At 46.2% G+C, this 23,387-nt stretch overlaps 3 protein-coding genes and 1 long non-coding RNA gene across 10 annotated transcripts in view; 1 reads left to right on the plus strand and 3 right to left on the minus strand.

The window, feature by feature from the left end:
* Positions 1-9,077, minus strand: part of LOC146756633 (ankyrin repeat domain-containing protein 26-like) — a 41,593-nt gene extending 32,516 nt beyond the window's left edge. Inside the window, exons 1-8 of the mRNA XM_085524244.1 lie at positions 8,457-9,077; positions 7,394-7,508; positions 6,962-7,135; positions 6,744-6,850; positions 6,181-6,318; positions 5,288-5,436; positions 2,426-2,476; positions 25-58 (exon numbers count right to left, since the gene is read on the minus strand). Of these exons, the coding sequence (XP_085380370.1) occupies positions 25-58; positions 2,426-2,476; positions 5,288-5,436; positions 6,181-6,318; positions 6,744-6,850; positions 6,962-7,135; positions 7,394-7,508; positions 8,457-8,659 (971 nt within the window). The 5' untranslated portion in view covers positions 8,660-9,077. The remainder of the gene's footprint in view (positions 1-24; positions 59-2,425; positions 2,477-5,287; positions 5,437-6,180; positions 6,319-6,743; positions 6,851-6,961; positions 7,136-7,393; positions 7,509-8,456) is intronic.
* Positions 9,078-10,328: 1,251 nt separating this feature from the next.
* Positions 10,329-18,948, minus strand: LOC146756634 (uncharacterized). 5 transcript variants are annotated; one of them, XM_085524120.1, is made up of 4 exons: positions 18,629-18,948; positions 13,844-14,036; positions 12,486-12,545; positions 10,329-11,428 (listed from the first exon to the last, which is right to left on the minus strand). In XM_085524120.1, the coding sequence occupies exons 1-4, from the start codon at positions 18,739-18,741 to the stop codon at positions 11,411-11,413; spliced, it is 384 nt and encodes a 127-aa protein (XP_085380246.1). In that variant the 5' UTR covers positions 18,742-18,948; the 3' UTR covers positions 10,329-11,410. The 5 variants fall into 5 exon arrangements, with proteins under 5 accessions (XP_085380246.1, XP_085380245.1, XP_085380249.1 ...); XM_085524119.1 differs by having other exon boundaries at positions 13,844-14,039; XM_085524123.1 differs by lacking the exons at positions 10,329-11,428; positions 12,486-12,545 and adding an exon at positions 12,868-13,388.
* LOC146756635 (SUN domain-containing protein 2-like) lies at positions 11,864-16,803 on the plus strand. 3 transcript variants are annotated; one of them, XM_085524150.1, is made up of 4 exons: positions 11,864-11,979; positions 15,041-15,208; positions 15,940-16,026; positions 16,597-16,803. In XM_085524150.1, exons 2-4 carry the CDS (start codon positions 15,137-15,139, stop codon positions 16,702-16,704), a joined length of 267 nt encoding a protein of 88 aa, XP_085380276.1. In that variant the 5' UTR covers positions 11,864-11,979; positions 15,041-15,136; the 3' UTR covers positions 16,705-16,803. The 3 variants fall into 3 exon arrangements, 2 of the variants coding, with proteins under 2 accessions (XP_085380276.1, XP_085380274.1); XM_085524148.1 differs by lacking the exon at positions 11,864-11,979 and having other exon boundaries at positions 15,017-15,208; XR_014937260.1 differs by lacking the exons at positions 11,864-11,979; positions 15,041-15,208; positions 15,940-16,026 and adding an exon at positions 16,035-16,502.
* Positions 18,949-20,858: 1,910 nt separating the features above from the next.
* Positions 20,859-22,214, minus strand: LOC146756636 (uncharacterized). The gene is made up of 3 exons (XR_014937296.1): positions 22,111-22,214; positions 21,090-21,203; positions 20,859-21,006 (listed from the first exon to the last, which is right to left on the minus strand). It is a non-coding gene; the product is annotated as an uncharacterized LOC146756636 (long non-coding RNA).
* Between the last annotated feature and the right edge of the window lie 1,173 nt (positions 22,215-23,387).

Here is a 23,387-nt window from a genome sequence, read left to right on the forward strand (position 1 = left end):
ATTTGGTATTTTTATAAGACTCACCTTGTTGAGTATCCTTCGAAAAAGTCATGCATTGCTGTTCAAATATAAATCGACATGTTGAGATTAGATTTTGCATACTAAAAATTAACCAATACAGACATTTAACATGAAAACAGCTCATAAGAGTACAGAAGCTGAAGTGGCCAATTCAATAAGAACAGCATGAAGGAAAGTATTTACAAAACAAATGCTTTTTCAAATTATACTGAAAAACAAATCAGACATATCTACAATATCTACCATTTTTTGCTGCCGTACCTTGCTATGGATTATAAATAAAGTATATTTATAAATACAAAGAAAATCAAAAAGCATACTCAGGAGCTATAGGTTATCCCTAGCTAGAAGAATCACCAGCATTTCTCTACAGTGAATCAAAAAATGATATACTTGAGACAAAAGGAGCATTAGCAGGGCATGCTATACTACACCCCCAAGTTTTTATCAGTTCAGTGAAGGTAGTAACTCACACCTAAGACTATAGGATAGGTCAGGTCAAAAGGGATCTCTGGAAGTCTCTCAACCAACTACTTAAAGCCAGCTCAGCTTTGAGGTCAGGAAAAGTTGGTCAGGGTTTTATTCAGTCTAGTCTTGAACACCTCCAAGAGAAGGTTCACAACTTCTCTATTTTGCCATCCTTATCATGGCAACACTTTTCATCTCCAGCTAGAAACCATCTTGCTTCCATTTATACCTCTTGCCATCTTCGCTTCCTGTCAAGTATCACAGGGAAGCATCTGGCTTTGTCTTCTCATCTGCATTGGACGCTGCAGTTAGGGCCCTTCAAAGCTGCCTCTTCTTCAGGCTGAGTAAGTCCACTTTCTCAGCCCTCTCTCACAGGGCAAATACTCCTTCACAAATATGATGGCTCCCTAGAGAATTAGCTTGCTATTGATCCATCGACCTCTCACGTAGAAGGAACTCAAAATTACAGCCAAGGCACAGTCAAGTGAGTGCTAAACAGGGGCTGACAATCGCTTCTCTCAGTCTCCTGGCTTTGCTACTCTTAGCACAGTGCAAGCTGCAGCCCTTAGCTGCCAGAGCACCCTGCTGCCTCATGCTCAGCTTGCCTTCTGACAGGTCTGTGTCCTTTCTCAGCAGAGCTGCTCCCCTGCCGTGCAGTCCCATCATGTTTTGTAGGAAGGGGCTTTTTCACCCCAAATGGGTCTTGGTATTTGCCCCCGATGGATTTCTTAAGATGCCTGCCAGTCTATTGCCCTGGCTCATTGAAGTCCCTCTGAATGCCAGCTCTGTGCTGAAGCATATCCAACAATCGCTCTTACTTCAGATCATTAGCAACCCTGATGAGAGCGCCCTGCAGTAAATCCTTCAGGTCACCGTTCTAATGAAAACTGCAGTCTAGGAACACAATTTTTGAAGCGCTAACACCTCTTAACAACTAAAACATAATAGAAGGACTTTCTGATTCCCAGCACAGAAGGGAAAACAGACATACCTGATCTCCACATAGAAATCATAATTCCTGAAGTTTCTGAACTGTTAAATATTATAACAAAAAGAAGGGTTACTACTAACAACCTACAAATGAGTGTACAAATTTTGCCTTTCCTAAACACAGTATGCGAGAATATTCCCTGATCTGAACACAGCTTTCTGAGATGCAGTACAGTATAAATGTTCAAAGAAATCTCATGGAGAAAAAAGCTAGAGGCTGAAACTTCCCATCTGAGGGCATCTTAAATGGTTCAAATGCTAACAATCTGATTTTTGATGTTTTCCACTACAGAAAACACAGAATATTCTTAAATGCTAATGGAATCCTGCTGTATGTAAAGCTAAATAACTAACTCAGTACTATGACTCTATCTGCTAACTTTCCACGCAGAACAGAAAATTGCTGCTGTGTGGAACAGTTAAACTCTGGACGAACGACTTCAGTTACATCTTCAATGAGTACCACTAGAAGTAAGGAAAACAGCTCATTAAATTACCTACACTTTTGCTTTCAACATATAAACACTGCCAATGATCCTGCTATCCTTTAGAAGGTGAGACAGGAATTTGATGAGATAGCTTTCAGCTAGACCAAAACCACAGCCATGATGCACTGACACAGAAATGAGATCTAGTCTCCAGGGACCCGTTTCCACTTTAACTGAAGCCTATATCACCATTTCTGAGCAAGAGGAGAACAGATTACAAAACAAACAACCCCAAAACCAACACTATCACAAGTGATAAAAGCAAATGCTGAATTCAGTAATAAGGGACTCATGCAAAACATGCAAAGAAACAAAAGCTGCCCCAAATCCACTCTAACTCATAGATCTTAAATCATCAAGATACAGATCTGCAAGATAATAAGCACCTATGATGAATAAGTATTTGTGTATCACAAGACATGTGTGGTATTTAAAATACTGCTGTGCAGAATGAATACCTTCACTCGATTCTCCTGTTCTCAGAGTCTGCTCAGGGGACCGTTGCATTTCTATATCCATTAAGGGAAAGGCATGGAAAGGACAGACAACAATGACATCAGAATAAATGCGGAATCTCACAAGTTTGGAAAATACAAAAAGCACACACACAAAGCTACAGCACTGGGAGAATGCGCTGTGACTATGACATGCATTTGTGTGCATGTGTACATCTGTGTGTCAAAAGAGAAACTGTGGAACACTACCTTGACATCAAATTCTTTCACAATAAATCTGTTACTTTTCTCTGGAGCAGAAGATTGTCCTACTTACATGGATTTTATCACATACACATGCAGTGCTGTGGAAAAACAGCTACTATCAGAAACATACACTTAAGAGAAAGTTTAAAAGAATCATAGGATGGCTTGGGTTGAAAAGAACCTCAAGATGATTTCTCATCCCTTCTGGCTTTTCTCTGTTTCCTTAAGAGGGAATACAGGAAAAGTTTTATCTGACCTCAGGAGATAAAAATCACACAGAAGTGATAATTTACTTTTGTAAAGAGTTTTACAATGCTGAGACAATTCCTCTAATCATAGAAACACTAAGGTTGGAAAAGATTATCAAGTCCAATTGCAAATGACTCAGGGAAACGCTGAACAATACACTAGTATGTGCTGCAGTGGCCAAACATACTGTCACTGCAAACATACTAGAAACAGAAATAGCACAACTACTGTTTTCCTCAAAAATAAATTGTTACTTAAAATCTAAGAGATCGGTCATTCAATATGTTCTGGAAGCCAATCTGTACGTGATTAATAAAAGGGTTCATGTTCTGACATCCAAATAATCATGAGCAAACTTGTTGAAAAATGCTGACCTGTTCAACATTCTTCAGAATCTCCTCTTCTAATTAGAAAGTACAAAAGTAGCAGAAAGGATAAGGTCAAAATTTTAGATAGCAGAAAAATAAAACAGAAGAGCAAAAGACAATAAAAGAATTCCAAAGTGGGTATTTCTCTGGTCTCTCTCTCAACATCCCGGCTTCTCTAAAGGACACTTTTAAGACTGTTACTGTGGCATATTAAAAGGACTCTCATGATTCAGGGTGTGGATGCAATCAGAGACTGCAGAATTAATTCCAATATTGTTTCTACTACGCTACTGAACTTTCTCTCTGCTCCCTCCTACTTCTCATGCTGGTGTCATCTTTAAGAGACTGAGCACAGGGAGAATCACAGAATGGTTTGAGTTGGAACAGACCTTTAATATCATCTAAATCCAACTCCCTGCTATAGGCAGGGACACCTCCCTCTAGACCAGGTTGCTCAAAGCCCCATGCACCTTTGGCTTTGAATGCTTGCAGGGAGGGAGCATTTACAACCTCTCTGGGCAACCTGTTCCAGTGTCTCATCCCCCTCACAGTAAAGAATTTCTTCCTGATATCTAGTCTAAATGTACCCTCTACTTGAAAGAAGAAACCCTCAAATCACATATTTTAAATTAACCCAGGCCTGTTAGTCCTTACAATGGGGTACCAGAGCAACTATCTATGTGCATGGAAGGTAGCAACTGAGTGGATTTGGATAAAAAAAAAGTATTTCAACGATTAAACCAACTGTATCGAGCCCCACTGAAAAACAAGCAAACAAAACTTCAAAACCAAGCTACGAAGAAACTTTTTCAACCACTCTCTAGTTCAAAGTAACTGCTCCTAAGTCAAAGGCAACATCACTTGGGTCTAAAATCTATACTTCCATCTGGGATAAGTCCAGGAAGAAAAAATATGCCATGTATTCTTTGATCATATTTCTCAGTCTTTATAATAAAAAAGTAATGACTTGTGTTTGAACAGTCTGCTGCCCATCTGACACATGATTCTCACAAAACCCTTAAAAATAAGGAACAAATAAAACCTCGTACGTTGGGGCTTGAAACGTAAACTGCAAGGCAATCTCATTCATACTAAAATAGCAACTTTCTAAGATTCATTTAGGGCAATTTGAGCTTATAAACGCTGCCTGGATTTTACAAATTCATTGAAGGAATGTATTTCTTTTATTTACAAGGCAATGAGAAAATGTAACAGTTTTTCTGGATCACAAAGTCTTTCTCAGTTGTTTTTTTTTTTTTTCTTTTTTAAATAAAAGTAATTGAAAAAAACATTATTTGATTATAAATCAAACCATGTCCAAAAAGATACGGTATATACAAACAATGTACTGTTGTTGCTTATGAAGTTATTTTTCCAAGACAATTTTTGTTACGTCTCCACAACACAAACAAAAGCAATTGTAATTGAAGGTGAGAAATTATGTCTCCCAAAAAAGGAGCTTTATGCAGGTGAAACTATTAAAATTAAAACAAAGTGACAGAAATCCAGTGGTAATCAACAAAAGATGCATCTTCTTGCAATTCATCTGCTGCTTCGCTGCTACAGAAGATAAAACTACTATTTGGGATGAAACTACAGCTTTTGCAATTGGATTTTCTGAACAACAATCTAAATGAGCATCTCTAAGAAAAATTGCACACCCATAAAACAAGGCTACTTTAACCTATTTTGTTTCTTCTCTTCCCTCCTCCCCCTTGCTAAAGGGACAATTTAAATAAATGGGCAACTTGATGTGCTGAAAGTGACAACTGTATGAGCAGATGGATGTAGTGCACACAAATCACAACTGTCCCCACAGCCTGTGGAGATGCAGTGTAAACTAGCAGCAAGCAAACACATTCATAACACTTCTTATTACAGTCCACCTGATGCTTCCACTGAAGTCCACACTGAGCACGGTGAATTTAAAAGATGCAAACCAACCTAAGGAAGGGGCCACCACGATTCTGCCCATTAGCTCTACCACAGTTAAGTATCCTACCTCCTCTGCTCGAAGCAGCTGCACCCAACGTAAAGCCAGCAGCTCTTGCCTGGTGAGGAGTCACTGGCACAGGGATGCCTCCTTTAGCACCTGCAGAAGCTTCCCCTGCGTTCTCATGGTCTGCATATTCTGCCAGTGTTTTACTAAGACTATGGAGAGCAAAAAAGGAAATGCATTTGGGAAAAATAATCCCATAGCTACATAAACACTTAATGGGATAATAAGAGCCTTATACTATCCATCCTAAACATAACCATAGCCAAAACAATTTTCATATTCAGTAAGTGTAACATACTCTACTTTTTGCAAACCGTAACATACTCAAATATAATGGACACATCTATTTTATAGATGCACATCCAGATCTATGAAGTTATTTACTTCTGCTCGGTACCCTTTGCAGTCCAGTTTTTACAAATACAACCACTCTTATGAATGAACACCCATGGGTAAAATACTTATGTGTAGGAGGAGTTAAACTGCTTAGTAATTTAACAAAAGAAATAACAGCTAGATCTCCTCTGAAACAAAACAGGTGGTTCCTGGTCAGTGGAACTGAAGACAGTAATAACAAGGGTTCTGTTTTGAGAAGAATTTACAAACATTTCAGTTTTTCAAGTTGAACTTCTGCGTCTGTGGGCTACAGACACATTTTAATAGTGTATAGCAGGCAGACATCAGCTTAGAAACAAACACTTGAAATCTTACAGAGAATTTTGAGCAGAAGCCCTTTTCTCAACTTTCAAATTAACACCAGACACATGAACAGTATATGTGAGAAGATGTCAATGAACACATCTTCAAAATAGCACCGTTAAACTTGGTGCTGTTACCAAAAAGGTTCAAACTCAACACTGATAACTAAAAACCTAGCAATAAATTTAAAAGTTTACCTAGCATTTCCATGAATAATAGCATAGTCCTCAGCTGTCCATCCATTAACGTCTTTATGGAAAATTTCAGCACCATAGCGAAGAAGTATTTCTACCAACTTAAGCTCCCCACCGGCTGCTGCAGTCATAAGTGGGGTTCTACAGCATCCAAAATACAAGACAAACCATACAATTTAGTCAGACATTGTAATTATTTTAATTCCCATTTGCTCAATCTCAAAGAAAATCACTTTATGAACAGAAAAAAAAGCTTCCATATTAACAACACTTGCATACAAACTTGGCATCAATTTGAAAAACTCTCTCTGGCATAACAGCAATGTTGCTGGCACAATAGCAATTTTCCTGCCACAGCGGCTACCAGAAACAATGTTTTCTTGCAGTTCTCAATGCAGAAAACATGCAATAATGCATGCCACCTGCCAAGCTGAGACCTGCTTTCGCCAGTCACTCAACGAGCTCTTTCTCTGTGTCTTTCTACTTCAATGCTCATTCCCATCCCTCCCATCAGTCCAACCTGAAGACAACTAAGGTGACCTGCAGAGTTTAGACCATCTCCTCACCTTTCACACGGATCTCGAGTGTGAACATCAGCTCCTTTTTTAAGAAGGAGCTCTACCATTTCTTTGTGATTTTCAGAGATAGCAAGAGTAAGAGGAGTACATCCGTCCTGAAAGAACAGAAATAATTCAAGTTAAAAATCAAAAGAAACAAACAAAAAATCTACAATAAAAATATCAATGCAACTTTTTGAACTTCTCTATTGAATCTCGAAATGTACCTTATTCTGAGCATTGATACGGGCACTGTGCTCAATTAACATCCCTGCTAGAAATGTGTTAGGAGTTACAGCAGCCAAGTGAAGGGCAGTGTTGCCACCAGCATCTGCCAGGTTCGGATCAGCACCATGCTCTAGCAGGATCACTGCACATCTTTCTTTCTGGCATTGTACTGCCTGGAAACAACACACACACACACACAAAAAAAAAAAAAGGTAAAATTTCCAGCAGTCATATTTCACTGTGTCACTACTACTACAACTTCCCATTCCTGGAATATAAAAGCATCTGCCAAGATTAGCTAGCACATGCCAAAGCCACACTGATTACAGCATGCATGCTTCTACACAGACTTACTTAAAGAATCTGGAAAGACATCATTTAATACATAATCAATAATTCCTACTTGCAGCAACATAGTATGTTCTACTTACCTTCATCAGTGGAGATCTGTTATCACTGTCAAAAAGATTTAGCTTACACTTGTTTTCTACTAGAAACGTAACGACATCCTCACGTCCATTTGCACAAGCAAGATGCAGTGGTGTCCTAAAAGTGAAACGTGTAAATTGAAACAGACAGCTAAATAAATATTTTCACTCTGTGGTACATGAACAGGGCAAATTGCATTTCTTTATCCCAATTACCTCCCAAAATAAACAAAATAAAATAAAAACAAGCTTATACCATTACCAGCGTGCACCAAACCATGTCGCTTAGTACAACATCTACATGTTTCTTGAACACCTCCAGGGACGGTGACTTTACCACCAACCTGGGCAGCCCATTCCAGTGCACAACCACTCTCTGGAGAGGCTTATCCTAGCATCCAACGTGAACCTCCCCTGGTGCAAGCTGAGGCTGTTCCCTCTTGTCCTAACAGCTCCCATCACAGGCAGGCTGATGAGTACCCTCCATAAGACCAGCTTCCTCCAAGGCAGAGAAGATGAGGACGAAATAACAGGCAGAACGTCAAATAACTCATCATGCCTTGTCACAGACATGGAACAACTCGAGGGTGACTGTCCCCACTGAGAAATTCCCAAATAAGTATACAAGATCCTTCACCTCCGAATAGAAGCCTGACAATATTGATCTGAGCACTGTATTTATTATTTACTTAGCACAGTGTACCGCAAAGAGCTCGAATGAGTAATTTAACTGTAACAAACACAACTTTGTGCAGGAGCCCCTCCTCACCCAAAAGCAGCCGTTACCAAGCACTGGGGAATATGACAACCTAAAGGAACCACCATCAGCTTCGCAAGCAAGAAAGCCTTCATGAAGCCAGCAGCCTTATCGCTGCCCTTTCTCACCAGCCCCCAACAGAGCTCTCAGCTCGGAGGAATGCCGAGCAGCCCTACGAGGGATCCAGGCCGGGAGGGCACATCGGAGCGGCCTCTACCGGCCGTCCCAGCCACGCGCGGCCCCCGTTAACAGCAGCCCTCTGTGCCCAGGTCATGCAGCGGGGATCCCGGCCCGGCCCGCCGCCCTTACCGCTGCGCCTTGTCGCGCTCGTCGATGTCGTGCTTCTTCAGTCCTTGCTGCACCAGGGCCAGGTCTCCGGCGGCGGCCCCCCGGTGCAGCTTGGTCAGCTCCTTCCGACGGATCTCGTACGCACCGGCGGAGCACGCCGAGGCGGCGCTGCCGGGCGGCGGATCCCGTTTTTTCTTCTTTACGAAGCTGAGTATCTTCTTCATGTCGTCTTAAAACTCTGCCGGGCCGAGCCCCGAGCAGGACGCGGAAACACGGCGCACGCTCAGGGAAGCCGCGGCCCAACCCACAGGCTGCAGGGCAGCCTCAGGCTCCCAGCCGGAGCCGGGAGCCCCACGTATGCGTTATACGTGCGATATTAAGCGATACTAAGCGATATGAAGCGATAGTAAGCGATATCAAGAGGATACACACCCGCGGAGAGCAGGAGTGTGCGCGTCTGTAGGCTCGGCTGCCTCAGAAAGCGGTTGGCAACGGTGTGTCCTGGGGCCGTTGCCTTTGGAATAGTCACGGGGATAACCGTCTGCAGGGTTATTTCTTGCCCTACTTGTGGGTATTATTTAATAGGGATCTCAAAGCACGCGTTTTTAACCTGTTACTAAACCAGTTGTCAGCTTTCTGTCTTCAGTTTTCCCATCTTCCCCTCCCCCCCTCCACCTTTGTTCATACTGTTTATTAAATCTTTAATATGGGTGATTTTGAATAATATTTTTAATTCATTCCTGTTAAAAACAAATAGTTCCATTTAATTTTTATTTTTCTTCAGAAATTGGTATTTCCTGTCACGGCTCCTCATATTCTCAGTGTGTTCTCTTTGATAATCTGGAGCTTTCTCTAAGAACCATTGAGCAATTGCTATTCCTATTGCTGTCTGCATGAGGTGATTCCTCTTCTCTTACCCAGTACTAGATCCACGTAGCACAGTAAGATTTTCAAGTAAAGGCTTAAGTGTGGCTTAAGTGTTGCGTAAGCATTGGCATTTGGGTTAGTCTGCTAAAGACTCACCTTTCCTTTGACATAACAATACGGCTGGATAATTTAGCTCACAATCCTTGCAGCTCTGAGGTACAAAATGGCAGTCTGAAGCTCTCTTTCTGCAGTCTTTATTTTTCCCCTATTAAATCACTGTGTGTATTTTGCTTATTGAAGAGTAACAATGGCAGTAAAGGCTTGTGTGCTGCGTGTTGTCTGGTCATAGAATCTTTTAATCATAGAATGGAATGGCCTGGATTGAAAAGGCCCACAATGACCATCTAGTTTCAACCCCCCTGGATATAGCCACATCCAGCCTGGCCTTGAATGTCACCAGGGATGGGGCATCCTCAACCCCCTTGGGCAACCTGTTTCAGTGAGTTACCACCCTCTGTGTGAAAAACTTCCTCCTAATATCTAACCTAAACCTCCCCTGCCTTAGTTTCAAACCATTCCCCTTGTCCTATCAGTATCCACAGGTGATTTACTACGCCTGATTTGCAGCTGATGTGTTTACAAGCTGGGAAATCTGGCTGGGCAGATAGCATGTTTCTGCATTGCTTGCTCCAGGGCTTTGAAGAGAACTGGGCAGTTGCAGGTAGAGACTATAGCAGCTCCAGCTCTGTCTAGGTTGGAGAGCTGGAGCTGAGGTGGTGCTTTTGATGTTACACTCTTGCTTCCCTATGCAGCCAATGTGTATGCTTAAATACAGTTTTGCTTGTTCCTGGTCCAGTCTGAAGCTCTCACACTGTATCTCATGCACATGGTCTGTTAATCCTCAGCTGGATTAACAGCTAGTTTCTATTGATAATGCTGAAAGAATTCCTTTTGGCTTACTCTAAATGAAAAAGATGCAGCTATGCTTCCCATTTTAACAATGAAAATTAAGAATAGGTTTCAAGATTGAAAAAAAAAATATATCATTTATTTGCTTTCTTTATGACTCCATTTTCAGTTGACATAAATACATGACTTGCAGATTTTCAAATGGAATATATGGAGTTGCAACTAAAAGTTTGATCATGTCTCTCTACCAGACCTCTACAAGTCTCATTTTACCAGAGAGAAATATCCTCCTTCTTACTTGTGTCACCGCTTCTGGCAGTAAATACATTTGTGAGTGACTGTTTTTCAAGGCTGAAGCACAGGAAGAGTAAAATTTCATCAAAACTGTGATCAAAACCTGGAGTTCTCACTGAGAATGGCAATCACTGCCATTAAAGCAGCCTCATGTGGTTGTTTCACAGAAACAAGATCACATATCCCACTAGTTTTGTGGGTTTTTTGGTCTCTTTTTTACATGCTTTAATAATAAAGACTAAAAATTAAGTTTTGTTATTTTGTATATGCAGTGTTTCTTCCTGAAGTTCACACCTTATTGCCACTCTTGCCAGTGTCAGTACAGCACAGGGCCTGCAGTCACCTCCCTACCTCCCCAGACCAAATCCATGAATCATTTGCTTCTCATAGGCCTCAGATGAAAATACTATTTTATAACAACTCTAACCACGTTAAGGACAGTGAGACACTTCAAGTCAGTGCTGTGCAGTTCTACAAACTTGGCAAATACCTCTAATGCAGGAGGAATGTCTAACGTGCAGCCTGAGGTCTTCGATACCACAACTAAAGCAGATCTAAACCTGAAAATACTTACACCAGCATGTTAGTGTAAACCCTTACTTTCTCTAGTGTTAACTACGGCTTGCCATAGCATCGTGGCAAGTCTCAAAACCACAAACGTGGGGAAATAACGAATGGCAGGATTTTCAGAGTAGCCTATGGTCGGCACAGCTTGGGAATTCAGCTCTCCTAGGCCCTCCAGGAAAATGTCATCATGCATTTTCCTCACAGAATTACTTAACTAGTCTCAGGAGCTTGCAAAACCCACAGAGGTTTTTAACTAGCTTACTGAAGCAAAGGCTTGAAGGTTGTCCTGAGGGGCTTCATTCGTTTTGCTTTGTTGCTGAGCTGTGGTTTCCAGTCTGTCACTTCCAGCCTTGAGCCTGAAAGAGAGACAGGCCTTGCTGTGGACATTCACAAGAGCACAACTTCTGAAAGAGCAGTCTTTATGGAGGGAAACTGACAACTTCTACTTTCAAAAACTCACGTTACTTCATTGCATTCCCTTCTATTAGAATTCAAAAAATAGCTTTTTGAAAGGAACATGCACACAATTCTCCCAGCATGGAAAAAGCAACTTCTTGATTGGCAGCCCTCCTAATTACAGGTTAGTAAAACAAGGCAACCAACTTTCATATCACTGAATCTACCCTGCTGAAACGATGCTCAGTGTGCTACAGCAACCTGAGCTCATGCCCCCACTGTAACCTTAAGCTGCTCATAGGAGCAGACACGGAATGCAGCAGCCCCATTCCTTCCCAGTCACTGTCATAGCTGAGTGCACGCTGAAGCATCCTGAGCTACAGAAATGTCCCAGAGAAGGAATCAGCTCTCCACTCTGGGTTGTTACAGCAAAGACCTGAGCACCACTCTCTGGGAACTACGTGGAAACTTAGGACGGACATGGAGAAACCTCAGAGTCCAGAGCTTTGATGTGAGTATATGGCTTGTGTTGTCGTGTAATTTGGTGCCTGTTTACATTAAACATCCCCAATATGGCTGCAGTCTTTCATGTGGCACAAGCTTAGCAAAAGGGCCAATTCACAGTTGGGCATTGAAGGCAGGAGCTTGGGCTCCTCCTAGAATCAGGGATGGGGAGAATTCAGAAATACCCATTGCTCATCCACTGTTAGGTTCATGTCAGCTTCAGTGCAGAAACCTGCAGGGGGAGCAAAGTGTTTCTGTGTATCCACTAGAAGGCTGTTTCTAACACAGTGCTTTGCCTCTCCAGCTTGTGAAAAGCACCCAGGCCTGCTAGCAGCATTATGTACCTTGAACAGCTGGCCTAGAGCTTAAGTATTTCAAGGTCTCATTGTTCAGAAGCATAAGGCAGAGGCAGCAGCAGAGGGAGGTGGGTCCAGAGGTGACAAGCCTAGAAGTAAGCAAGCCAAGAAGTAAGCAAGCCAACAGGGGTCCCTGCACATCCTTCAGAGAAAGTACCTCAGAGTACTGGGGAGATTCAGTCTTCCTCTTGCTCTGCTCCTGCTGCGGGCAGGGCACCTATGAAGAATGGACAAAGTGAGACACATTCAGTCTCTTGCAGTGAGTTTTCCTAAGTCTGTTAAGCCCTGTCATCAAAGCTTTGCCATGCTCTCTGTGGGGAAGTGCAGCTGCAAGCTTTGTTAAAAATTGGTGTTATCTAGCTTTACAACGTGAGTTTTCCAGTTATCATGTTCTGTGTTTTTTTTCAAGATTGAAATAGGGCCCTCTGTCAAAAGAAGCCCAACTCTATGCAGAGAGATGTGCATAATCAGGCAGAGCTTTCTAAAGAACAGCACCTGTTGCAGAACGGCGGGAGAAAAGCAAACGATCACACCTGTCATTGACATATGATCAGCTAATCTCGTTTATTCCTTGGCTGCGTGTACATTTATAATACGGATAATTAGCTCATACATATTGCAAAAGTGGAGCTCATCATTGGTTCCCAATTACATACCATCCCCAAGTATCTTTGCAGCTTCTTGTTATCATCCTGAAAGCTACTCCCTTGCTGAGTTCCCAGAACCATGGCTAGTTTCTCACCATCCCAGGGCATCCTGTTGTTCTCACTGTCCTTGCAGGTGTTGTGGCTGCTTGATTAACTGCACCGTGTTTACGACCCTTCTCAGCTAACTAGCTGTAAAAAACACTCTCTACATTTCCCTCGTTTTCTTTTAGGCTGAAAAGGCTCAGTTTACCGACCGACTAACCATATTTAACAAGCAATTCAGTTCATTTGTTCAATTAGTTCTCATGTAGTTTTATCCTGCTCCGTAGCTGCTGCTCTGTGAACTCCTTATCTTGATCCATGGCTGCTGCTCCATAAATTCTTCTTGTATTACAACAATTTCAAGATACTGCCTATAGAATAACAACACTACTTATATTAATAACATAACTATGATAACTCAATCAAGGCCTTGATTGACAATACTCTGAAAGTGAAAAAAGAGACAAGTCAAATACAACATAACAACATTACTGTTAAACCCACTAAAAAAACAAATATGTTTGTACTGCAGCCTAAGTTTCTGCAACCTGAAAATAAATCTGTGAGGGTCCCATTGTGTTAATCTGTAACTGATTTGGAAAAGTCTTCAATTTTCATATACTCTGATACATTGATTTTTTAATGACCACTAAAATTTGTGCAATAAATGCTTTTAAGATGCTCATAACCATGCTCTACTGACTGAGTTATCCGAGCTAATAATTGATTAATGATCGCGCAATTTAATGGAATAGCATGTCAAATAGAACCAATTTTAGAGGAAAAATGTACTAGAGTATCACTAGGGGCATTATTACTTACTGACCCTTGAGAAACAGCAAGCCATGTTGGTGTTGGATGCAACAGGTAGTGCCAGCAGGGCGTCCCCTGCTTCAAGGTGCACATTTCCTCTCTCACCCATCACAGATTCTCTCCTGCATTCAGGGTCTGAAGGATTTCTTCCAGTTGTACACCATATCTGCGCGGCCAGTACGTGATACAGAGCCCAAGTGGAACACCTGCTTGGAAAACAGAATAAACTATCAAATTTAGTTCTATTAGCGTGCACTTTTGTCTAAAATGATCACAGAGGCTGCCTGCAGTGAGTGGGGAAAAAGGCATCATTAGTCTCAGGCAATGTGATGGGGTTACTTCCTGCTAGCAAACATTTCCAGGCTGATTAAGAGAGGTGCTGGGAAGATATCCAGGGCCTACTGACGCGAGAACAAAGAGGGACAGCAAACTTGCATTTCAGTTGCCTTTGCCCGCCTGCCTAGGAAAAGAGCCCTCATGCAGCGACTCGGCACGGACTCAGATGTGAACGATCCAAATCGTTTATTACAAGTTCTCACATCCCTTATATACCTTCACAAGTTGTTATTTTCTAACTTTCCCATCCGCCCTTACAACTTTCCCAAACATCTTACATGTCAACAAAGCATTCTACAAAACACTTTTCAACTGTCCATGCAGGCACATAACCAATCAGAGCTGTGAGACTCTTCTTCTCCTTGCAGAGGTGTCCTTGGTTCCCATGCTGTTTATCTTGCTCCACAGCTGCTGCTCTGAACAGCTTTTCTTGTATTCCCACACCCATCCTCCCCATTCCTCCCTCCATCCTACCCCCCATCCTTCTCCCAGTCTTTCCTACCCCCAACCCTTCCCTCCCATTCTCCCTCCCCCACATCCTCACCCCATTCTGGCTGCACATCCATTTCCTTTGGCCCAGCTGCTCTGCTCAGCCCACACTCTTCCCCACATCACTGACACCAGTGTTGGGAGGGTGCTGGGCTGACAGATGCTGGGGAGGGCTGCCCCACCGGCTCTGGGCAAGCAGAGAAAGGCGGTTGACTCCAGAGCTGTTGTCCAAACCTTTGCATATTCCCCTCCCGTCCCTTGAGTAGCGTTCCATTACGGGGAGCACGGCAGCCCACACAGAAGACAAATTCTGTGCTCCTTGCCCAGCATCCAGCTCTGGCAACTCTTTGCCTCACCGCTGATGGATGCATCTCTCTCATTTCAGCCTGATATTTCTGTTGGCAACTGCTGGGCTTTCCAAGGTTCGCAGGGCCACGCCGTCATCTAGCTGCTGGAGAACATCTGGCCCACGGCTTTCACCATGTGGCATGTCTCCAAGGCGGTGTCTCCCTCTGGGGATGTCAGCAGTGCCCCCAGAGACTTTGCCATCTTGGTAAGTCTCTGCCTGCTGCTGCTTCTGGAGGCCCCCGAGGAAAAAGCTTTGCCATAGAGCCCCATAAGAGCCCATTGAACCCCTATAGAGCCCCAGAGATAACCAACAGAACACAATAACCGCAACATAAGACCCCATAGACCCCCACACACACCCCCACAGACACCCCGAAGAGCCCTATAGAGCCCCACAGACACCCCATAGAGCCCCATAATGCTCCGTAAAACCCCATAGAGCTGCACAAGAAGCTCATAGAGAACCAAAGAGCCTCATGGTGCCCGACAGACACCCAACAGGGCCCCATAAGGGCCCTACAGACACCCAACAGAGCCCCATAACTGCCGCATAGAGCCCTGTAAGACCCCATAGAGCCACACAAGAGCTCATAGAGCACCATAGAGCCACACGGTAGACACTCAACAGAGCCCCATACGACCCCATACAGTTGGGAGCTCCCAAATTTCAGTGGTGGGCTGCTGCAGAGCACGGCATCCTGCCTGAGGGCACCGAATCCCTCGGCTGGTTCCATGTCTCCAAAGGCCTCTGCTGCTCTTTGTGGCCGAGCAGCTGGGAGCAATTGCTCCACGTGCCCTGACTCAGGTTCACCCTCCGTTGTGCTCCAATCCTACCAGAGCACAGGGAGGGTTGGAAGGGCTCCCACCTTTGGCCTCAGTGTGTTCTTTATGGCACGGCCTGCCTAAGTGTGACCGCCATCCTCTCTTGTCTTTGAGGGAGTGGATGAGGACGAAATGGAAACTCTCCTGGGATCATTTGTTTACGATGTGGACGGAGAGATCGCCCAGGCATTCCATGTTCAGGTATGGCAAGTGCAAGTGGGGAGGCTGGGCTGCCTGCACGGCATGGGAAGAAAGAGCTTTCCTGCCCACCCTCTGCTCTCCAACATGGCCGACTCCCGTGGGGTCCCTTTTGCAAGCCTTTGGAAGCACTTGTGCCATGGCGCTTCCCATGCCCATAACAAAGCCTCTCCTCTGCTACTGCTTCACTTGTATACTAAGGCCTTGAAATAACTACAAACTGCTTCACTTGTATACTGAGACCTTGAAATAACAAAAAACTACTTCACTTATATACTGAAACCTTGAAAGAAAAGATTCTTCTCTTGTTCTAAAGGCACAAACAACATTTGATTCCCACACTGATAAGATGGGTGATAACAAGAGAGGGGTCTGCATGCTAAACAACTATTGAATATGGATCAGAATTCCAGGAAATCATTGACTGTGGGGCGAACAGTGGGAGCTGTGGGGCACTATGAGATCTATGGGATGCTTTGGTATGTATGGGGAGAACAGTGGGAACTATGGGGCACTATGGGGCACTGGTCCCCCTCCGGCCCATAACGAAGCCTTTCCTCTTTGCATTGGCAGGAGAAGCCCCTTCAGTCCTACAAAAGGATTAAAATGGATGTACGCAGCAACTGGGGGAACGCGGAATACACCTGCGTATACCAATTGGAAATCCACGGCAACCCCTAAAAACACCTAAAAACCCCTAAAAAACCCTAATAAACCCTAAAACCCCCTAAAAAACCTAAAAACCATTAAAAACCCTAATAAACCCTAAAAACCCCTAAACTCTGATGTCTACCAGAGGGTTTTATTTAGGGATTGATCATTCAATGAAGAGATGTCGATAACTTTCTGCCCGACTCGAGGCTGGTTGGGGGGAGGGAGGAGCTGCGGGGATGAGTTGGGTGGGTGTTTGGGGGGGAGACTGGGGTGGGGACCGGGGCTAAGCCACAGGACAAGCAGGCCAACTTGGCCTAGTTCCCCAGGGCACAGCACATGCTGGATGAGGCAGAGGAACGTGCTGACATGGCTGAGTCCCAGGGTAACAAGCTGCAGGCACGGAGCCGTGACATCATCATCAAGGTGGGTTCCTACCCCACATCCCTGCCCTCCATCTCCTTTCCCAATAGAAAGGACTCAGTGAGGAACGAAAGCTGCAGATGCTCTGCCTTCCAGCCCCAACCTCTGATCTCACAACCCCTTTGGATCTCTCAACTCTCCTGCTTTCAGCCAATAAGAATTGTTGAGCGGCAGCAGCTGCATTTGTGGGACAGGGCTTAGTGTGGGTGGTGCTGTGGGGTTGGTGTGGGAGCCACGGGAGATGGAGGGTGGCCAAGAGTGTGAGTTGGCCACTCAGGCCATCCCACAGTGCCGTGAACCTTGATCCATGGTGACTGAACATCATCGTAACTGGCTGTGGGGCACAGTTGGTTGCTACAGGACAGTATGTTCCCCTATGCACTTCTATGGGTCCCTGCAGGTACATGTGTGAGTGTGTCAGTATAGCTCCCATATGAGTCTGTATTTGTTCCCTTTGGCTCCCCGTGGGTCTCTATTGCTCCCTGTTGTTCTTATGTGGCTCTATGACTCTCTATGATGTTCTTTTGGTTCTCTATGGGTCCTGTGGGTTCCTGTCCCTGACAGACGGTGGGAGGGACCGGGTGATAAGAAGGGCAGAAACAGCCCCATTTCTGTCCCTGGCCGTGTTGTGTAGAGCCCCATGGGGAACCTTAGAGGCCATAGCTTGTAGGCAAACAGAAGCTTATGGTGCATAGCTTATGGGGCTAAGCTGTGGGGGTTATGGGACAGAGCATCAAGGGCAGTGGTGGTTCTATCGGACACAGCCAAAAAAAGGGGGCTTAGAGGCCTTAACAGCCCTGTAGAGCCTAAAGTCCTTGAAGCTTAAGGGTAGGCCTGGAGCCGAGGTACTAAAGGGCTGGACTGGAAGCACTGAGGTTTTGAGGGCCTGATGCACAGAGGGAGGCCAAAAAAGAGACCACGAGTCCATGAGCATTCATGGCACAAAGGAAGGTTTAGAGCTGTAATGGAGAACACACCTGGAGGCACAGATGCCTGTAAGCTGTCCTAGGGGCATAGGGGGAGGCCTAAAGGCTTAGAGGTTGCCCAGGAGGCTTAGAGGCCTTAAGGTAAAACAGCCTGGAGGGAGGCCCAGAGCCTGGCCAAGAGGCCTTGCAGCTTAGTAGTCTTGAGGCCAAGGTGAGGCGTGGAGGCCAAGCAAGAGAAAGCCTCTGTGGGTAGGAAGCTCTTGTGAGCTGTGGTGTGGGTACCTGCCTCTAAATAGGGCCGCGTGAAGGGAAGGGCAGGGTGTGTGATGCAGGAGAGAGGAAAGGACACTGCAGAAGTGGCACAACACTGTAGCAGTGGAACGGTAAACTGAAGAAACTGCTCTTGACCAGAAGCTTGTGGTTGGCTGTGCTCAGATCCTCCTCCAAAGAGATGCTCTTCATGCATTTCTTGTCTCCTTTCTGTCAGAAGCTGATGGAAGCAGCCTTCCAGCAAATGGCAGCCTTGCAGAAAGCCAGGGGAGGAGCACAGAGCCAACAAAAGATGAGACTTTGCCACCAGGGAACGGTGGGCCGGTCCCCGTTACCTGAAGTAATAGACGTCGCTTTTCCCGGCGCTCAGCCCCGATTTCCGTATCACTTCTTCCTTCTTCCACCCGGGCGGTAACGCCGGACAATCCACCCGCCCTTGTTTCTCCATCCCCGGTACCGGAACCGAAAAGAGCCGAAAAAAGCCGAAAAAAGCCGAAGTTCGGCTGGTGTTCGGAGCCGGTTCGGCTGCCGGAGGAGCCTGCTGAAGGGCCTTCGGTTTACTTCCGGGTTGGTCTGGCCACTTCCGTTCCGGTTCGGCTCTCTTCGGAAGTATTCGGAAGCGCTCGGGTCGTTCTGAAGCGACTTCCGGTTAACTTCCGGGTTGCTCCGAGATCCACTTCGTCTCCATTCGGAAACGCTCGGGTCTTTTCGGAGCGAGTTCCGGTTTACTTCCGGGTTCCTTCGATTTCACCTTCGGAATTCTTCGGAACCGCTGGGGTCGGGTTCGGAACCGCTCCCAGCGACTTCCGGTTGACTTCCGGGTTGCTACAGGTGGCTTCCGGTCGGGTTCGGAGCTGTTCGGAACCTTTCGGAAACGCTCGGGTCCATTTCGGGATCGCTACGAGCGATTTCCGGGTTTTTCGCGCTTCGGTTCCGTTCGGAAGCGCTCGGGTCAACTTCGGAAACATTCAGAAACTTTCGGGTCCAGTTCGGAGCCGTTCGGAGCCGTTTGGGGTCGCTACGAGCGACTTCCGGGTTTCTTCAGGCTTCGGAACCATTCGGATCCTTTCGGAAGCTCTCGGGTTCACTTCGGAGGAGCTCGGAAACGCTCGGAGCCCTTCGGGTCCACTTCGGAGCCATTCGGGATCGCTACGAGCAATTTCCGTGTCTCTTCGAGCTTCGGACCCTTTCGGAACCATTCGGAACCGTTCGGAAGCGCTCCGGTCGACTTTGGAGACGCTCGGAAACACTCGGGTCCAGTTCGGAGCCATTCGGGATCGCTACGAACGACTTCCTTGTTCCTTCACGCTTCGGAACCGTTCGGAACCTTTCGGAAGCGCTCGGATCGACTTCAGAACCACTCGGGTGCACTCGGAAGCGCTCGGAGCCGCTCGGGTCAAGTTCGGAGCCGCTCCGCTCGACTTCCGGGTTTCTTCGGGCTTCGGAAACCTTCGGATGCGTTCGGAAGCGTTCGGAACCCGGAAGTCCCTTTATGCCTCTCTAAACCCGGAAGTCTCTTCTAGCCCGTCCAACTCTATGGCCCTGGAGGACCGTCTCAATACAATCAATGCGTTGCCATCTGTTTAATGAGTTACAAGCGTTAATTAATGAGCTTTAATTAATCCCGGAGCAACATCCGGGTCTTTTCTAGATCCGTACTGAAGAGGCGAGCCAAGATGGCGGCCGGGAGAGACCGGAAGTAGCGATTGAGGCGCTGGGTTTGGAGTTCCTATAGGTGCCAAATAGTGAGCGATTAAAATGAATGGAGGCTCTGAGCTGCCAAACAGGGAGCCATAGGAATGAATGGAGGCCCATAGGTGCCAAATAGGGAGCTATTAAGGTGAATGGTGGGCCAGATAGCTGCCAAATAGTGAGCCATATGAATGAATGGAGCCCCATAGGAATGAACGGAGGCCCATAGTTGCCAAATAGGGATCCATTCGAATGAATGGAGGGCCAGGGATGCCAAATTGTTAACCCATAGAGCCCCATAGAGACCCCATAAACCCCATAGAGACCCCATAGCACCCCATAGAGCCCTATAGCCCCCCATAGACCCCCATAGGACCCCATAGAGCCCCATAGACCCCATAAGGCTCCATAGAGCTCCATAGAACCCCATAGAGCCCCACAGACCACCATAGAACGCCATAGAGCCCCATAGACACCCCATAAACCCCCACAGACCCCCATAGGACCCCATAGAGCCCCATATAGACCCCATAGAGCCCCATAGAGACCCATAGAGCCCCATAGACCCCCATATACCCCCATAGACCCCCATAGACCCCATAGCTGCCAAATAGTGACCCATAGACCCCTATAGACCCCCCATAGAGCCCCATAGACCCCCATAGGACCCCATAGAGCCCCATAGACCCCCATAGACCCCATAAGGCTCCATAGAGCCCCATAGAACCCAATAGGACCCCATAGAACCCCATAGGACCCAATTGGATCCAATAGGACCCCATATAGACCCCATAGCCACCCATAGAGCCCCATAGACCCCTATAGACCCCATAGACCCCCATAGAACCCCATATATACCCCATAGACCCACCATATTCCCAGTGCTATAACCCAGCACCAATAGGATCCCGTCGGGGCACCCGCTCTTCAAGTAATGCTGGCTCCCCATAGGGAAGAATAGGACGTCCCCCACTTCCACCTCGAAGCTCAGGCTCTCCCCATTCTCCAACACCAGGCCGGCCTGCATTCGCATATTCATGAGCTCATTAAGCCTCATTTGCATCCCACCCCCCTATATCCCCTATATATAATATAGGGCCTTACCTTGCCACAGCCTTGGAGGATGTAAGCCAGCTCGTTAGCGTTAAGATGATAATGGGGTTGGCCAAGTTCATTAGGGAAGATCCTTAGGGTGGCTATGGTGAGAGGATCGGGGTGCTGCAATGAGTTATATATAGGATCATATAGGGTTATATAGGTTTATATGGGGGTCTATGGGGTCCTATGGGGGTCTATGGGGCTCTATGGGGCTCTATGGGGGTCCTATGGGGGGTCTATGAGGGTCGTAGGGGTCCTATGGGGTCCAATGGATCACTATTTGGCAGCTATGGGGGCTAATGGATCGCTATTTGACAGCTATGGGGCTCTATGGGGTTCTATGGGGGGTTATGGGGTCTATGGGGCTCTATGGGGCCCATTGGCCTCTATGGGGTCTAATGGGTCTGTATTTGGCAGCTATGGGGCTCTATGGGGTCCAGTGGAGGGTTATGGGGTCCTATGGGGCTCTATAGGGTCCTATGGGGTGGCTATGGGAGTCTATGGGGTCCTATGGGGCTCTATGGGTCACTATTTGTCAGCTATGGGGCTCTATGGGGGTCCTATGGGGGGGCTATGGGGTCTAATGGATCCCTATGGGGCTCTATGGGGCTCTATGGGGGTCTATAGGGTCCTATGCGGTGGCTATGGGACTCTATGGGGTCCTATGGGGGGTTATGGGGCTCTATGGGGTTCTATGGGGCTCTATGGGGTTCTATGGGGCTCTACGGGGGAATATGGATGACTATTTGGCAGCTATGGGGTCCTATGGGACTCTATGGATCACTATTTGGCAGCTATGGGGCTCTATGTAATCCAAGGGCTCACTATTTGGCAACTACGCTTTCCAGTGTAACCTAATGGATCACTATTTGGCAACGCTGGTTTCCTATGTCTTTTATTGGCTCACTATTTGGCAACAATGGGCCCCTATGAAAACCAATGACTCCTTATTTGGCACCTATGCATTCCATTGGCTCACTATTTGGCAACCGACCCCTCCAAGGTCCTGGCAGCTTAAAGGCGTTACCTGAAGGAGCGACTGGATGTAAATGAGATTCATTGGTTCCATCCAGGTCCTGGCAGGTCGATACGGAGCCCAGTGGAAAACTCCGCCATTAAATGGTGCCGGAGGGGAACCTAAGGGGGATAGAAAGGTCCTGGAAGGTTAAAGGAAGGGTCCTGGAAGGGGAATATGGGATTATATGGGGGTATTAAGGTCCTGGAAGGGGAAGAATGGGGTCTAATGGGGTCTTATGGGGTCTATGGGGTCTTATGGGGTCTATTAAGGTCCTGGAAGGGTAATGCCATGGAAGGTCCATGCCATGCCCTATAGAATATAGGGGAAATCCTATAGGGTTTTAGGGTAAACCCGCGAGGTAAATGGATTACAAGGTAGGGGAATAAGGGTTAAATGAAGCCATAGAGGAAAAGGAAGGATATTCTTAAAGGTGGAAGAGAGAAAGAGGAAGTGGAAGCAAAACCAAAGGCTGCGGCCTACCTGCACCACGTAGCCATGGACGTTGGCATTAAAATGCCAGTGGGGGACCCGGAGCGCTCCGGGTTTGATCCTGATTAAAGCCAGGCTCATTATGGCTTGATGCTCGTGGAGGCTTTGAGCGAAGATGCGAGCTTCTTGATCCGGATAACGCTTGGGATCCAGCCAGTACATCGCCCATTGGATTTCACCTCCAGGGTAGCGTTGTGGCTGGAAAGGAAATGGGCTTATTCCTTTTCCTCTTCCCCCTCCCCTTCCCCTTCCCATAGGAAAGGAAGAAGATACCCCATAGGACCCTATAGGACCCCATAAGCCCCATAGGACCCCATAAGACCCCATAGGACCCCATAAACCCCATAGGAATCAATAGGAAGCAATAGGACCCCATAGAACTCCATAAGACCCCATAAGACCCCATAGACCCCATAGGACCCCATAGGACCCTATAAGACCCCATAGGACCCCATAAGACCCCATAGGACCCCATAGGACCCCATAAGACCCAATAAGACCCCATAGACCCCATAGAGACCCCATAGAGACCCCATAAGACCCCATAAGACCCCATACACCCCATAAAACCCTATAAGACCCCATAGACCCCATAGTCTCACCCTATATCCTCCTATAGGATGAAGCCGTTAGTGCTGTGTAACTATTGCCTCAGCCGTATGCAAATGAGGGCTGGAGGAGAGCTCTGATTGGTTGAAAGACCAGGAAAAGCTTCGTTTGATTGGTTAATAGGGGGAATTTGGGGCTCCTTCCTTCCCCTTATGGGGTTCTATGGGGTCTTATGGGGTTTATGGGGT

This window comes from Coturnix japonica, chromosome 26 (assembly GCF_054131305.1).
Source record: "Coturnix japonica strain WE chromosome 26, WE-NBRP24, whole genome shotgun sequence".
Classification (NCBI taxonomy): Eukaryota; Metazoa; Chordata; class Aves; order Galliformes; family Phasianidae; genus Coturnix; species Coturnix japonica.